The sequence below is a fragment of the Chelonoidis abingdonii genome, chromosome 24, assembly GCF_003597395.2.
Source record: "Chelonoidis abingdonii isolate Lonesome George chromosome 24, CheloAbing_2.0, whole genome shotgun sequence".
Classification (NCBI taxonomy): Eukaryota; Metazoa; Chordata; order Testudines; family Testudinidae; genus Chelonoidis; species Chelonoidis abingdonii.
In genome coordinates, this window is record NC_133792.1 from 875,114 (window position 1) to 893,160 (window position 18,047).

Sequence of the window (18,047 nt, forward strand, 5' to 3'; positions counted from 1 at the left end):
AACTTGTCCTTCCTGGAGATCTGCTACACCTCAGTCACCCTGCCCAAGGCACTGTCCAACCTCCTCTCAGAGAATAAAGCCATCTCCCTTGCTGGTTGTGCTGTACAGATGTATTTCTTTCTATTCTTTGGTGTTACTGAATGCTGCCTCTTTGCATCTATGGCCTATGACCGCTACAGTGCCATATGCAAACCACTGCAATACATGACCATCATGAATAAGAGGGCTTGCATTCAGCTGACAGGTGGCTCGTGTATCTGTGGCACCCTGGTGGCTGTGGGGCACACAACCTTCATCTTCTCACTTCCTTTCTGTGGGTCCAATGTGATCAACCCCTTCTTCTGTGAGATCCAGACAGTGCTGAAGCTGGTGTGCGAGGACACCTACTGGATTGAGATCCAGATCTCTGTGGGTGCTGCATTTGTCCTCATGATGCCTTTCATGCTGATCCTGGTGTCCTACATCTGTGTCATCTCCACCATCCTTAAAATTAGGTCTGCCAAAGGCAGACGCAGAGCCTTCTCCACCTGCTCCTCACACCTCATTGTGGTGACGTTGTTCTACGGGACAGCACTTATCATGTACATGCGCCCCAAGTCCAGCTTCTCTCCAGATGTGAACAAGTTACTCTCTCTGTTCTACTCAGTGGTGACTCTAATCTTGAACCCCATGATCTACAGCCTCAGCAACAAGGAGGTGAAAGATGCCTTGAGGAAATCAGGGATGAAGGTATTTCATCCACAAAAAATAGGTATATTTTTCTCCAGCTAGATTATTCCCTGGGGAATATCTCAACTCTCAAGAGTATCTATATTGCTCAAGAGACCAAGAGATAGTTCAGCATTACAAAGAAATGTATCTAATCAAATGTACTGCTGGTCAACTTTTTCTGAAATTTGTATTAAATGACATTTTTTGATTACAATTTTGAATTTGAACAAAATAGGTGAGGATTTTATTCTATTCCCTTCTGGTCTAAAAATATGTGAATCTTCTAGAAAAGAAAAGAATATGAAAGTACATTGCTTCCTCTTCCTATAGTTTGATGAGTTCTAATTCAAGTATTTCTGCCTTTTATATAAAAATCTCCCACATTTCAATTAGAGTTGACTGAAATTTTCCAAGTTTCCCAAATATTCTCTTCCCAAAAGTTAAAGATGAAAACATGCATTGGGTAGAATAGCTTGAAAATGTTTTGCTATTATTTTTTCACCCTCAGTAGAGGTAAGTAAATTTTTTAGAACTTTGCAATTAATTTCAAAAAACACTTTCCAAGGAATTTCAGATATCTAAAAAACATGTTATTAATCATTCTCTCCAAATTTTCAATACATTCTAATTCAGAAACATTTCAGTTCTAGACTAGAATGCCATTTATAGTAGGATCATACATGGAATAGCTGAAGTCTAAGAGGAAATCTGCATTGCTGGTTATAGCATATTTGTTGTTCTTTCATCCTGGAACATGGAAAACCATTAACCACAGCATCTTTTTTTCACCACAAACTCATTGTTCATCGAGGATACATCCAGTGTGAAGTATCTGGCTCTTTCTCACAACACCTAATTTTTAGGTCCACAGAAAATCACTGGAATTCACAAAGCATGGGTTTGGGGTGCAAGTTCCCTACACAATGAGGGAAGGGAGATAAGCACAAGTGAATGGGATCTGCGAAAGCCTGGAGGTTGGTTGCGGAGCGGACTAAACTAGCTACAGGAACTCCTCACTTAAAGTCGGCCCGGTTAACGTTGTTTCGATGTTAAGTTACTGATCAATTAGGGAACATGTTCATTTATAGCTGTGCAATGCTTCCTCCTAAAATTGTTTGGCAGCTGCCTCTTTTGTCCACTGCTTGCAGGAATAGCAGTCCGTTGCAGCTAGCTGGTGGGTGGTTGGAACCAGGGTGGATCAGCAGCTCCCCTATCAGCTCCTCCTATCAGCTCTCCACCTCCCTAAGTTCCCTGTGCACAGGGCCAGTGCAAGGATGTTTCGCTCCCTAGGCAAAACTTCCACCTTGCACCCTTCCCCGTCTCCGAGCCCCCGCCCTGAGCCCCCACCCCTCGTGGCAGCTCGCCCCCTCTGATTTGAGGCACCCCCCCAACCCCAGTTCACCCCTGCCCTGCCTCCTCCCTGAGCACGCCGTGGCTGCTTCACTTCTCCCACCTCCCAGGCTTGCAGTGCCAATCAGCTTAGGCGCCGCAAGCCTGGGAGGCAGGAGAAGTGAAGCAGACACAGTGTGATCAGGGAGGAGGTGGGGCAGGGGTGAGCTGGGGCAGGGAGTTCCCCTGCATGCCGCCACCCCCACTTGCTGCAGGCGGCCCTCCCCGTGCTCCTCTGCCCCAGCTCCCTCCACCTAAATGCTGGCCGCAACTGGGATGGCCGAAGATCTGGCTGCCGCGGTCGCTGCCGAGGAAAATGCCACCCTCCAAATCCTAGTGCCCTAGGCGACCACCTAGGTCGCCTAAATGGTAGCACCAGCCCTGCCTGTGCAGCAACTGTCCCTCCCCCCACTGCCATGTGCTGCTCCTGCCCTCTGCCTTGGAGCTGCTCCCAGATACTCCTGCTTGCTGTACGGGGGGAGGGAGGAAAAGGGGGGCTAATGTCAGGGTGTCTGCCCTTCCCCTCTGCTACTGCACTCCACCTACTCCATCTTCCATAGAGCAGGGGGACACACCGGGGAGGGAGGGAGCTTCTAGGCAGTAGCTAGCATCTCAGGTCCCAGCAAACTGATTTCATTAACAAGGCAGTGTACTTAAGCCTGGGGTCATCTACTTAAAGGGGAAATACACATTTTTTCTCTCACATACAGGGTGTGTGTCTCTCTGCCCTCCCTCCTTTCCTGCTGCCTTCTAGAGTGTTGTGACAGCTAACCCTTTAGGGTTCAGTCAATTACTGGCAATATGATGGGGGCTAATTCAATATGATGGGGGCTAATTTAGCTACAACAAGTCAGGAAAAAGATCTGGAAGTCATCGTGGACAGTTCTCTGAAGATGTCCACGCAGTGTGCAGAGGCAGTCAAAAAAAATGCAAACAAGATGTTAGGAATTATTAAAAAGGGGATAGAGTAAAAGACTGAGAGTATATTATTGCCCTTATATAAATCCATGGTACGCCCACATCTTGAATACTGTGTACAGATGTGGTCTCCTCACCTCAAAAAAGATATACTGGCACTAGAAAAGGTTCAGAAAAGGGCAACTAAAATGATTAGGGGTTTGCAGAGGGTCTCATTTGAGGAGAGATTAAAGAGGCTAGGATTCTTCAGCTTGGAAAAGATGAGACTAAGGGGGGATATGATAGAGGTATATAAAATCATGAGTGATGTGGAGAAAGTGGATAAGGAAAATTATTTACTTATTCCAATAATACAAGAACTAGGAGTCACCAAATGAAATTAATAGGCAGAAGATTTAAAACAAATAAAAGGAAGTTCTTCTTCACGCAGTGCACAGTCAACCTGTGGAACTCCTTACCTGAGGAGGTTGTGAAGGCTGGACTATAACAGCGTTTAAAAGAGAACTGGATAAATTCATGGTGGTTAAGTCCATAAATGGCTAATAGCCAGAATGGGTAAGGAATGGTATCCCTAGCCTCTGTTTGTAAGAGGATGGAGATAGATGGCAGAAGAGAGATCACTTGATCATTGCCTGTTAGGTTCACTCCCTCTGAGGAACCTGGCATTGGCCACTGTCGGTAGACAGGCTAAATGGACCTTTGGTCTAATCCAGTACGGCTGTTCTTATGTTCTTATGTTCATTTAGCAGTGAGGCATCCCTGGGAAATATCCTACCCTCTGACTCCTCCAACTCAACCAGGCTTCACAATCATCATCACTGTGTAGCAGTATTAAATTGTTTGTATAAAACTTATACTGAGTGTATGTGTGTGTGTGCGTCTTTTGTCTGGTGAAAAAAATTTCCCTGGAACCTAACCTCCCTATTTACATTAATTCTTATGGGGAAATTGGATTTGCTTAACATCATTTTGCTTAAAGTTGCATTTTTCAGGAACATAACTACAATGTTAAGTGAGGAGTTCCTGTACTAAATTAGCAGATGCTGAGCTGAGGCATGTGTGCTAAGCCCTGCCCCTCAACAGGAGCCCTGTATCTAGGTCTGGGCTGAAGTGAAATGCCTATCTCTGCTTGTGATGTACAGTGGTTTCTTGCAAGAAACAAGGAGGAGGAGTTAGATGCAGTAGCAGCTGCCAAATAACTTTTAGCTTAGAGGCTAGGGTACTAAACTCGGAGGTGGGAGACCCCCCCACACAGTTCATTTCCCCATGTGTGTGAAGAAAAGGGATTTGTAGAGGAGGTTTCCACCTTCCAGATGAGTGCCTTAACCACTGAGCTCTGGGATATTCTGTTGTGGGGCTCCCTCAGCTTCACCTGTTGAATGGAGTTCCAATTTACATAAATAATTAAACAGTCATCAGAGGAGGACAACTAGGTCTGGGAGTTGACACCTTCCAGGGGAGAAGCCCAACCACCACTCTAGGTACAGTTTCTCATATACTCTCTGACCCATTTAATATAAAAATATTTATCAAAAAAGGACTGAGAGGTCAGAAATGACTGCTAAAATTATTTGCCCTGGTGAAGGGGAAGAGGATTTGAACAGGGACTGTCCCATACCCCAGGTGGGTATCCTAGCTGTAGGCACCCTCTACTAGTGAGGACTCTGAAGTGACATGGATTGTTCCAGCTGAGAAGATCCTGAATATTGTAATCCAGTCTTGGAGACTACAAGTCCCATGCTGTTTTTGGAAGGGAGAGAAACTTCTGCTTCCAGGAGATGCAGGGAGAGCATGTGGTGGGCTCCATCTTGATGGGGAGGCTAGAACCTGGTTGAGGGTGGGGGGGTGAGATTTCTTTGGTGGCGTTCCTTCCCATCCAGGAGCTGCTGCTAAAAAGCCAGAGGCTGCTACTGAGACTCTGCTGGGACTTTGACCTGTCAGAGAACCATGGGAGCTATTGCTGGGCTTCATTGCAGCAAGAGAAGACTGTTGCTGTGCCAAGAATTGGCTGAGGTTGCCCTGCCATGAAGGTAGCTTCCCTGTTTGGGAAAGTGCTTGCAAGGGAAGAGGACTGTAAAGCAGCAAAGAGACTATAAAGCATTATCCAAGTCTGAGAAGAGATTAAGTGGTGTTATCATCCAACTAGGTCCTAGGGTTACTGACCTCTGGTTATACCAACTCGCAGCTTCAGAGGACTTCTGCAGCTTATAATGATCCCAAGTTAGCATCTGTCTGCCCCTTGTTGCCAGGGCTGGATGGCTTTATTGGACCAGCAGAGTGTTGTCCCCAGCTTCATCATCTTCTAGCACACCCACACAAGCAAGTGTCTAGAACTCTGAAGTTGAAAAGAGTGCACACTCGGGGTGGGGGGGTGGAGTGTGGGGCTGGTGCCAATGCAAATGTAAGCTGGTTAAGTTTCATGTACTGCTGTAAACTATAAGTATCAATTGATTTATTGAAGTGACTCCTGCTGATTTAAATTGATTGGGATATTTTAATTAATCTCAGCCTGTTATATAACATTTTCTTAAGTTGTTAAGTAAAGGTGTGTTTTCTAATCTAAGTATATATTGTTTATAATTGGAAACTTTGAGTAAGACCCATTGCACATATTAGCTCAGGTTTCTTCCTGGAGGTTCCCAGGGTATGCCATTGAGTGGGTACAGAGCCCTGCCAGGTTGGGGAACCACCAAGATTTTGGGGAAGTTCTGTGGACTGTGTCATTCAAGAGGTCAGACTGTGACCATCCCAGATCGTCACAATGGTCCCTTATGTTCTTGGAATCTGTGAATCCAGAGGCCTAGAGAGAGGCTGCTCTGCTCATGCCCAGAGCCTTATAACCAGGTCCCTAGGGAATGTTGACACCAAGAAACTGAGGTTCCTCCAGGATTTTGTGAATATCAGCGGTAGCTGAATCTGGGACTTAGGCCTCTAAAGTATCAGTTAGGATATGTCCAGACTACCTTTGTGAATCTAACCCTAACTCTCCCTCACAATGAGAATATGAGTTGTGGGGTAATGTTTCCATTGACTTGCATTAAAGGCCAGTTTTTCAAAGGTATTCAGGTCATTCAGGTGCCTAATTCTGAGTCAAGTCAATGGGAATTAGGAATGTACATACCTTGATAAACATGGGCCCAGCTGCCTAAGTCACTTTAAAAACTGGTACTTAAACTTGTAAATCAAAAAGATGTTTCAAAAATTATTTAGATTAGATTGGTTATCAAACTTCACCCTTGATTGATTAGGAGCAGGTTCTGGCAATCTTATTCACACTGAAAATAATGGGGCTTATGTAGATGAAGGAACAATTTATTGTTTTTAAGAATCTTCCCTTTGCCTGTGTGAAGTTGTCATTTGTTGAAAGCAGCATTGGGTCAGTCCATTAATTGTGATGTGATACGAGCATTGTGCCATTGTCCTTGGGTGGGAATTGCAAGTACTCAGTGGCAGTTTGCTGGAGGAGTCCTGCACTTGAACCAAACTCTGAGGTCCTTGTTTGGGTATGAGAGGTGGAATTTGGAAATGTGTCTATGGGATTTAGGAGCCTAAGTGCCAGCTGGATATCTGTCCTAAAAATGCACAATATTCAATGCCATATTCTACTCTGTTGAAATCATTAGATGTTTATCACTAATTTCAAGAGGAGAAAGAGTACAGTTTTCCCATTATAATGATGTTATCACTTCATTTAATGAGACATCCGAGGTGTACCAAACCCCAGGTCCCTGGGGCTTTTAAAGAAGCTGTTAAATATTGAAGTTCCATCCATGACTGAATTTTTTGGTAACCACAGAGAGGAGATGAATGTGGGAGACAGAGCAGGTGAGAAATTCCTTGATTTGTCCAGAGTTATGTATATTTCCTTTGGATTCAATCTAGATGAGTCTTGTGAAATCCCTATTATTTCTTCAGTTGAAATGTGCTCTGTTTAAAAACCCTGAGTTCAATCCCACTTGGCGTAAACGCTGGGTAACTATACTGCAGTTAATTGTAGACCTGTTTGAAAATAATCCAATACAATAATTTTCCATCAGAAAATACTGGTTGGATGGAACCAAAGCCTTTTACATGGGATTATACTGATTTTGTCTACATTTTGAAATAACATTATCAAAATGTTTTGTCTATTCTATTCTTTTCTATTCTGTTCCAGTTAAAACGATAACTCTGAGAGATATTGTATTTGACCTTATTAAATGAAACATTTTTACATTACTGAAATGAAATATTCTAACATGCTTGTAAGGTTCAAAGAATTTTTTGACTATATCATTCTCATAAAAAAAAACTCTGAACATTTGCCTTTCATCTGATTTGTGATTTAGTGAAATTTTGAAAACTTAGCATTTACCGTGGGTCAAAAATTCAATTTTTTTACTACATATACTTAATACTATGAAACAGGCAGATGAATTCCTTGATTCTGATCTCATTTATATTGGGTTTGCACTGATGGAACCACATGACATCAGAAGAAGATCTGATGGGATAGATGTAAATCTACCACATCTTCACTCCTCTTTTTAACTGGTGTAACTACATCAATTTGAGTGAGTCACCTTTGGAGAAACTGTGATTTCACTAGTTATCATGATTTACTTCCATTTATAGACAGGAGAAACATGCCCTAAAAATTGTAGATTGACAAAGACATTTGAGAAACTGTCAAAATATTTATTCAGTTAAATCTGAGACTTCCAAACGAGCATAAGGAAGTTAAATTTCAGTGACGAGTGGTCTCAACGATGATAAAATAAAATAAAATAAATAAAAATAAAAACTGCACTCAATAATACTGATTCCTTTTAAAGTACACCTTCAAGAGAACAGTAACCTTTTCCAAGCATGATCTACATGTCTTTCCTCAAGTCTTTGTCTCACTGGTGGCACTGCGTAGGGTACAGGACTATGTCTATATCTATATGCCACAATGAAAGGAGTTCGTGATCACAGTTCAGTGTGTAGTTATTAGGACTGTTGATTAATCACAGTTAACTCACATGATAATTCAAAAAAATGATGTGTGATTAAAAAATAGTTGTGATTAATTGCATTGTTAAACAAAAGAATACCAATTGAAATTTATTAAATATTTTTGATGTTTTTTGCATTTTCAAATATATTGATTTCTGTCAAAACAAAATACAAAGTCTACACTGCTCACTTTATATTATTATTTTTTATTACAAATAGTTGCACTGTAAAATGATAAACAAAATAAAAAGTATTTTTCATTCACCTCATAGAAGTACTGTAGTGCAATCTCTTTTTTATGAAGTGTAACTTACAAATGTAGATTTTTTTGTTCCATAACTGCACTCAAAACCAAAACAATGTAAAACTTTAGAGCCCACAAGTCCATTCAGTCCTACTTATTCAGCCAATTGCTAAAACAAACAAGATGTTTTTTACATTTATGAGAGATACTGCTCACTGCATCTTATTTACAATGTCATCTGGAAGTGAGAACAGGTGTTTGCATGGCAATTTTGTAGCTGGCATTGGAAAGTATTTACGTGCCAGATATGCTAAACATTCATATGCCCTTCATGCTTTGGCTACATTTCCAGAGGATATGCTCCTGCTGATGATGCTCGTTAAAACAAATAATACATTAATTAAATTTATGACTGAATTCCTTGGAGAAACTGTATGTCTCCTCTTCTGTTTTACCTGAATTCTGCCATATATTCATATTCTAGCCATCTGGATGATGACCCAGCACGTTGTTTTAAGAACACTTCACAGCAGATTTGACAAAACACAAAGAAGGTACCAATGTGAGATTTCTAAGAAAGATACAGCACTTGACCCAAGGTTTAAGAATCTGAGTGCCTTCCAAAATCTCAGAGGGATGTTTTCAGATGTCTTAAAAGAGCAACACTCTAATGAAGAACTACAGAACCCAAACACCAAAAAAGAAAATCAATCTATACTGGTGGCATCTGACTACAGATAATGAAAATGAACATGTGTTGGTCTGCTCTGCTTTGGACTCTTATTGAGCAAACCCGTCATTAGCATGGACACATGTCCCCTGGAATGGTGGTTGCAGCATGAAGGGACATATGAAGTGCATCTGCACTAAATATCTTGCAATGCTGGTTACAACAAAGCCATGCAAATGCCTGTTCTCACTTTCAGGTGACTTTGTAAACAAGACGTGGGCAGCATTATCTCCTGCAATTGAACCAAACTTGTTTGTCTGAGCGATTGGCTGAAGTAGGACTGAGTGACTTGTAGGCTCTAAAGTTTATATTGTTTTATTTAGAATTCATTATTTTTGTACATAATTCTACATTTGTAAGTTCAACTTTCATTACAAAGAGATTGTACTACAGTACTTGTATTAGGTGAATTGAAATATACTATTTGTTTTGTTTTTTACAGTGCATATATTTGTAATAAAATAAATATAAAGTGAGCACTGTGTGCTTGTATTCAGTGTTGTAATTGAAATCACTATATTTGAGAATGTAGAAAACATCCAAATTATTTAAATAAATGGTATTCTATTGTTCTTTAACAGTGCAATTAATTGCAATTAATTTTTTAATTGTGATTAATTTTTTAATTGCTTGACAGCCCTAGTAGTTATATGCAGCAGTGAAAGGCTCCAGCAGTGGGAGACAGTGAAGAGATGCAGGATTTTTCCCCATTTTCCATACTCATTCTTTGTATTGGGAAAGGCTCCAGCAGGGAGGATTTGCAGGACACCACACTGCTAAAATAGAAGTGTAGATGGGGAGAGATTGCTAAGATATGTAGAGAGCCAAGTAGGGTACATACTCTAGGATCATGCATGTCTTTACTCACCTAAGTCATGCTTCGCCATCTACACTGCCAAGCTAGAGGGTCATACCATGTTAGGCATCCCTAAGTACTGTGCAGTATTAATGTACCCATATAGAGAAACATGGACCCTAATCTTCCTTACCATAATGTATATTCATGCAAACCAGTTGGGTCCAGTGAAGCTACTCCTAATGTATTATGGTGTCAGTAAAAGGACAATTGGTGGAAAAGAAATGGATTACAAAGGTTTAGAATGTGGAAATAGGGAAAGATTAATGGGTAGATAGAGAGAGGCACAAACAAAGTGGCAGGCATGAATGAAGAGGGGAGAAAGTGAATAAAATCAGAATTAAGGCACTGAAGTCAAGGACTGTTGCCAATGTCGTGGAAAGGAGAGGAGAAACAAGCCATCTCTGTAGCATAATGCATACATAACTCCCACATGTATTCCCAGGTAGTCTGTTGGAATTGTCATGCAGTGAATATATGATAAACAAGTCTATGTTCTCAGCTGATGTATATTGGCTAACTTTTCTGATGTGCCACACACCAGGCAAAATCTGCTATATATTTTCTTAACATGCATGCCCAAAAGACTTGGAGCAGATTTTGACATTTAATTCCATCAGTGTAAATGCATTGAAGCTTTCTGATCACATTCATGGTTTACACAAGTACAATTTCATTGGTCAAATTTTTTTTTTCCTTTTGATGCTAGTAAAAAGGTATATTTACACTGAGGTTAGGAAGATACCTAGATAAACCTGTTGGGACTGAGAGGAGAATGCAAACCATCAACCTTATTGAAGTTATTCTGGATTGACAGTATCTGACAGGAGAATTGGAGCAAAATAGTGCCGGCCCTGATTCATATCAGACAGACAGAGGGCTGTATGTGTGGAGAGATAGTGGACAAGTCGTGATAGATAGATAGATTAGATGTCAGTTTGACTTGATTTAAGGTATCAAACTAATATGCAGTTTTTCTTTTTAATTCTCAAGTTGAATTATACTGAAGAGAAAATGAGAAAAACATTCTGTGATTGAGTTTGTCATACTGGGGCTTCTCTAATTACCCAGACATGAATCCTGCTTTGTTCATGGTTTTTCTATGTATTTACATCATCACAGTGCTGGGCAACACTCCTCATCATATCATCATAAGTGTGGATCTTGTTCTTTCGCACTCCTAGTATTTCTTCCTCAGGACCTTGTCTTTCCTGGAGATCTGTTATACATCAGTGACTCTACCCAAGATACTAGCCACTTGGTCTCAAGAGTAAAACTATGTCTTGCCAGTTGTGCTATACAGATGTATTTCTTTCTATTCTTCGGTGTTACTGACTTCCTGCTTGCTTGTATGGCCTATGACCGCTACGTGCCATATGCGATCCATTGCACTACACTGCATCTGAATAAGAGGTTTGCATCCAGCTGACAGGTGGCTCATTAATCAGTGGCACCTTGGCAGCCATGGGGCACACAACTTTTGTTTTCACACTTCCTTTTGTGGATCTAATGTAATCAATCACTTATTTTGTGAAATCCAGCCGTGCTGAAGCTAGTGTGTGGGACACCTCTTGGATTGAGATCCTGATAATTTTGGGTGCTGCCTTCGTCCCATATTGCTTTCATGCTGATCTGGTATCCTACATCTGTATTATCTCCACCATTCTTAAAATTAGGTCCACTGAAGGCAGGCACAGAGCTTTCCACCTGCTCCTCACACTCATCGTGGTACATTGTTGTATGGGACGCCCTTGTCATGTATGTGCGTCCCAAGTCCAGCTTCTCTCAGATGCGAACAAGTTACTCTCTCTGTTCTACTCAGTGGTGACTCCAATCTTGAACCCTTATCTACAGCCTCAGGAACAAGGAGATGAAAAGTGCTTTGAGGAAAATAGGAATGAAGATTATTTCATTCAGAAATATAGATAATTTCCTTCAGTTGGATTATGCCCTCTCAAGAGACTCTAGAGCATGAAAGAAACATCTCAACATTATGAAGAAATGTATCTAATCAAATGTAGTGCTGGAAAACTTTTTTTGAAGTTTGTATTTCAATTAGTTTTTGTAATTAAAATTATGAATTTTCAGCAAAAGACAAGGAGTTTTTTCAATCCCCTTCTGTCCTAAAAATCTGTGACTATTTAGAAAAGAAAAAAGAAAGAAAAGAAAGAAATTACACTGCTCCTCTTTGCATTTTTTAACCTGTTTAATTCTAATGTATATATATTTGTAGAAAAATCCTCATATTTAAATTAGAGTGGGCTGAAATTTCTAAATTCCTCAAAGATTTCTCTTCACTAGAGGCAAAGAAAAAAAACATATACTGGGTGGAGAAGCTTGAAAATGTTTTGCTTTTATTTTTTCAGCTTCAAGAAGTATTTAAGTATTTAAACACAGCTACCCCTCTGATATTTATAATTAGATTGCACATGGTATATCTGAGGTCTAGGAGGAAATCTGCATTGCTGGTGAACTCTATATATCATTCTTTGGTCCTGGGACATGTAAACCATTAATCACAACATCTATTTTTCACCAGGAATTCATTGCTCATCAGGGGTACATCCAGTGTGATTAATATGTGTCCTTCTCACCATGCCTAAATTTTAGGCATATTGAAAACCACTGTGATTCACAAAGCCTGAGTTTGGGGCCTAGCTTCCCTGTAGAATGAGAGGAGGGAGATAGACTCCAAACAATGGGCTCCACAAAAGCCAGGATAAACTAGCTAGTGGGAGATGCTGAGTTGAGGCATGTGTGCTAAGCCCTGCCCCCAAGCGGGTCCAGTGCCTAGGTCCAGACAGAAGTGAAGTGTCTGTCTCTGCTTGAGATGTCCAGAAAGGAACTGTCTTCTGGAGGTAGGTTCCTGAGGGATTTCTTGCAAGAAACAATGAGAAGGAGTTGGGTGCAACAGCAGCTTCCCTATAACATTTACGTTAGAGGCTTTGGTACACACCTGGTAAGTGAGAGACCCCCATTCAGTTCCCCATCGATCTGATGGGAGAAGGGATTTGTAGAGGGGTTTTCCACCTCCCAGATGAGTGCCTTAAAAATGAGCTCTGGGATATTCTGTTGTGGGTTTCCCTCAGCTCACCTGTTGAATAGAGTTCCAATTTACATAAATAATTAAGAGTCGTCAGAGCAGTGCATCTGGTTCTTGGGCTGCCCACTTCAGGGGGAACCTCAACCACCAACTAGAGAGGGTGATTCTCACATGCTCTTTAGCCTATGAATATGCAAGCATTTATATAAAAAGCCATGAGAGGCAGGAAATGTCTGTTCAAATTCTTGGTCCTTTTCAGGCAGGGGATGCTTGACACAGGGATGTCCTCACCATACCTCAGCTGGGTTGTCCTAACTATAGCTACCTCTACTAGAGGGTGTCTGAACTGGTTTGAGATTGTTACAGTTGGGAAATCCAGAGTGCTTTCAATCCAGCCTTGGAGACTACAACTCCCAAAGTGCCTTGGGAAAAAGAGAGCCACTTCTGCTTCAAAGGGATGGAAGGAGTCCATGCAATGGGCTCCACTTGGTGGGGAGCTTAGATCCTGCAGAGGTGTGTGTGCTCGGAGATTTTCTCTGGTTCGTCACTGCACAGGCTCTTCACATGCACACCGACTCCAGGACTGGCTTGCTAAGTCCAATCCCTCCTGCTGAGCTAGCAGACAAGCTCTGAAACCGGTACATGCTGCAGGCCATATGCCTCCGAGCTGCTATTGCAGCGAGTCCTGCGTGGGAACTTTGCGCACGACCTGCAGCGCGAAGACCACTAGCGAATCAATAGCACTAGAGGCGAGCCTTGCAGATGAAGAGCAATTGTATATTAGCCTAGAGTATCTACCCGACGCATACCTAGAAAGTGGAGGTCTGTCACGTCTCGATAAAGCACGCACCGAGAAGCCAAGAGCGAGATCTGGTGTTCGAAACCATGAGGACTCTCCACTGGTAGATAATAAGGGACACTGGTGCTCGCAGTGTAACCAGTGCTGACCAGGCCACTGAAAGTGCCAGTTCGCCGCTGTGGCAAGTGCAGGACTATAGTCAGGTCTGTCCTGACATATGCCTCCTGCTCACAGCGTGAGTTCCTTGGTAAACGCACGACGCGTGGCAAGTGGCGCCCAGGCACTCTATCTCACCTAGGTCTAATCAGGGAGTAGACCACCACGAGTATCTCTTGTGTTGGGGGCTCGTCACACTAGGCCTGAGCTCTGTGACTCCCACGCCTCACTAGTCCGACCTGAGACCACAAGTCCAATTGGGGCACGATGATGGGTGGGGAGTGTGGACCTGACCAAATGGTGCAGCACATTGAGTCCACTGCTGTGTATCCTACGAAAAAACAAAAAAAAAATAAAAAAAAGCAACAAAAACTTGAAAATAAAAATACAAGAAGATGGAATGAGTGGAAAAAAAGAGAGGAAATAGAAGGAGAAAAGAAAACAAGCTTAACAGTAGGAGAAATGGAAGAAGTAGCTCACGGAGCCTTACCGGAGATTCGAGTTTGTGACGGAAGCTGCACCGCAACCTGAAGAGCCCCACAAATACTCCCTAGGAGCAGTCGCATCGAACACCTTGCGCCTCACACTCCATTCTATGCGCCTCAGAGCCACCTCTTGCACCTCAAACCCTAATTGACGCAAGCACCCTTCCTCCCAGAGACATATACCCTCGGCATGTTGCAAACCCTAGCTTTGATTTGCGCAATATCCACATCCTTGCAATTCCGACCCCCAGTGCCGAGAAGACCTATGAGCTGCCTCACCCTCTCAACCATATTTAGGAAGCTCTCACCTCCATTTCTGTCGCGCCACCATAACTCCACAGAGAGCCTGCACTCCCAGCTGGAGTTCCCTTAGTATTAGAGGCGAACTCTACATGTCTTACCACGTCGCAGACGCGACTCCAGGCAGATTCGACGGAGACCCCGAGTATGGCGAATGAGAAACTATCGCCATAGCGATTTAGTTAAGCCCTCGCATCATCGAGCAGAGAGCCACTGAGGTACTCACCGCGCGCGCTTAGAGGAATCCTATTCACTTCTCCACCCTGTTACATGGAGATTTAAACTCCAGGAAGGGCTGAGAGCCACAGCTGAGTCGACCCAACATGCGCGCTGCACCGCCAATAACTCCTCAGTCATAACCGAAGGATTTTAAAAAGGGACGTGCGAGCAGGCGAGGAGCGAGCGCGCGCGCGCGCGAGCGCATTGAGTCCCTTCATTGTGCTTGTCGCGATCATCACGCGCAACTTTGTCTGCGTTCCTTGTCCCCAGTCGCACAAGTGAGTGATCTAATGGAGAGAAGTGAGAGTGATGTATTGTGAGTGAGTCGCACGGTATATGCAGTCACCAATGGTAGGGCGCGGGTCTTTGGTGACCACAACAATTCTCTGTTTGTGTCCATTCTGAAAATCATGATATTTTGGCTGATCGCTAAAATCTGAGTATAAATAGGCGACACAAACGCCTACTAGGGTTTAGTATTTGTGAGTTTGAGAAATAGTTTGAGCGTTGAAGGTGATATTCGCGTGGAGCAGTCAAATGGAGAGTTAAAATGGCGCTTTTTGATTAGAAGGCTGTGCGTGTAAATATCAATGAATATCAGGTGGGGCTGTTATGTGAGGAGCCATAGCCGGTGCTTTAAGTGTTGCAGTTCTGAGAGCAGTCACGCACTGAGGCCCATGTGTGTCTAATACCATTGCGTTTTCGCGTATGTCTTTTCATATTACTTAGAGAAGCGTTGGTTGTGAGAGAGGTGGGTTGGGAGGGGGTGGGCGTTGAGCGGGCGCGAGTAGAGGCGGAGAGGGGAGGGAGAAGGGTGGGCGCGTGGGGCGAGGGGGAGGCGCAGGTGCGTGCGGTGCGCGGCGAGGGAGGGGGGGAGCTGGGGGAGGGGGAGGGAGGAGAGAGGAGGGAGAGGAGAGGGGAGGTGCGGGCGGCGCGGGGGCGCGGGGGGGGGTGTGGGAGGAGGGGGGGGTGAGGAGGGAGCGGAGGGGGAAGGGGAGGGGGTGGAGGGGGAAGTGCCCATTTAGGGTACTGGGTAAAATCTGTCTGGGATTGGCTCCTGCTTTAAGAGCAGGGGATTGACACTGAGGAAATGAAACCTACGATTGAAGGTCCCTCCTGAATTCGCGCGTATATGGGAAAGGGAGTCTATAATGCAATCACATCCAGGTGTAAACTGATGTCTGATTGAGTAGAAAATCTGCGCGCACTTTCTGAAGAGCTTGCAAAGCATTTAACTCGCCCCATGTTAAGCTAGCTCTTCCTGCACCTCCTTGTTGCCTGGCTGGATAGGGCACTTTTGGATACCAACAGAAGGAATGGTTGTGCCCGAGAGGTTCTTTCAACGCGCGATCGGTCTAGGGCCAAGGCCGCGCATGCAAAAAAGAGGCGCGTTATGTAACTCTGTTGTGACATGAGACGCGAAGGAAGAAGGGGAGTCATCATTTCCAGGATGGATGCGTAGACGTGTGCAGCGGCCTAGAAAATGTAACACGCTGTGTTGAGAGTTTAAACGCGAGCGCGCGGGTATGCGAGCACTGATTTATTGAGATCATGATTTATTTGGTGTGCCCCCGCTGATATTAATGTATCGGTCCTAATAGACGACTTTGTTTAAATATTTATATACTCGCAGCCCATTTATGGAGAGTATCTACATTTTCTTAGAATTTGTTAAATCTAAAGGGCTATGTTCTGTCTCTAGCTCAATTCCTAGATTGGGATCGTCTATCACGCTCGTTTAAGTGATTCACAAATTTCGGAGAGAGGCTGTAGTTACACTCTCGACAAAGGTGGAATATCGCACACAGGCACCATGACTAAGAGATCTTATGTAGCTACACGCCGTGATCTAAGTCTGACACTAGGTCACAGATATCATTTTATAAGCAAGAAGACTGGTAATGCGAAACAGGGGCAGCGGTCAGTGCCTTGGAGTAGACCCATTGCATAGATTAGCTCAGGTTGGAGATTCCTGAGGTGTCATGGGTGGATGCAGGACCCAGCCCAGTGGAGGAACCACCAAGATTCCATCTTCGCTGGTTTGTGGGTTTCACTGAGCCTTATATACAACATTGTCTGACTAAACCATTTTTATAAAAAAATAGAACACATAAAATTAAGACAGCTCACATTAAATGCATTAAACTAGCTAATTGTAGATCTCAAATGTAACTGTAACAGGGAATCATCACTTAGTGGGAATGTGTCTAGCGGGTTCCTTTAGGTATCAGTACTTAGCCTTCACTAGCCAGATTTTTCTCATTACCTGGATTGTATTTGTAGGTGAACAAAGTTAGGGCTGTAGAATAATGAAATGGCTAGGTCGCTGATTCTGAGAGATCTAGTCGTTGGTTAACTCTGACAATTGTTTTTATATTCAGTACATGTAAGTGTATGCATGTAGGAAGAATGAATGCAGGCATATTTACAGCATGGGAGACTCTATCTTGGGAAACGTGACTCTGGAAAACATTTGAGGGTTGTAGTAGAAAATCAGGTGAACATGAGCCTCAGTGCAATGCTTTGGCGCAAACAGCTAATTCCATCTGTGATGCATAAACAGGGGAATCTCGAGCAGGAGTAGAGGGGTTATTTCACCACTGTATTTTCTACTGGTGTAACCACTGCTAAAATGCTGTCTACGTCTTCTGTCCACAATTCAAGAAGGTTATACTGATAAATTTGAGAGTTTCAGAGAAGAGCCTGAAATCATAAAGGATTAGAAACCTGCCTTACAGTGATGGACTAAGGAGCTCAATTTATTTGCTTTAGAAAGAGAAAATTAAGAGGTGACTTGATTACAGTGTATAAGTTCTACAAAGAGAAAATATATAATAATGGGCTCTTCAATTTAAGAAGAATATATAACATGAATGAGATGGCTGAACGTTAAAGCTAGACAAATTCAGACCAGAAGTAGGGCATACACTACCCATTGGAACAATTAACCAGAGGTCATAGTGGATTCTCTCTCACTGACAATTTTTAAATCAAGATTGGATATTTTTCAAAAGACTTTTCTAAAATTATTTTGGGAAGTTCTGTGGACTGTGGTATACAGGAGGTCAGATGGGGTGATCATAACAGTCCCTTCTGTCTTTGGAATCTATGAATCCAGATGCCTGGAGAGAGGCCACAGTGCTCATGCCGAGAGCCTTACAAGCAGGTTATCAAGGATACATTGACATCAAGAAACTGAGCTGCCTATAAGGCTTTGTGA

At 43.0% G+C, this 18,047-nt stretch overlaps 2 protein-coding genes across 10 annotated transcripts in view; both read left to right on the plus strand.

The window, feature by feature from the left end:
• Positions 1-18,047, plus strand: part of PNPLA7 (patatin like domain 7, lysophospholipase) — a 557,191-nt gene that overhangs the window by 105,481 nt on the left and 433,663 nt on the right. The window lies entirely within an intron of this gene.
• LOC116816181 (olfactory receptor 10C1-like) lies at positions 7-771 on the plus strand (the record flags this gene model as incomplete). The annotated part of the gene is made up of 1 exon (XM_032765220.2): positions 7-771. A coding segment is annotated over one exon (765 nt), but the record flags the coding sequence as incomplete, so codon positions are not given.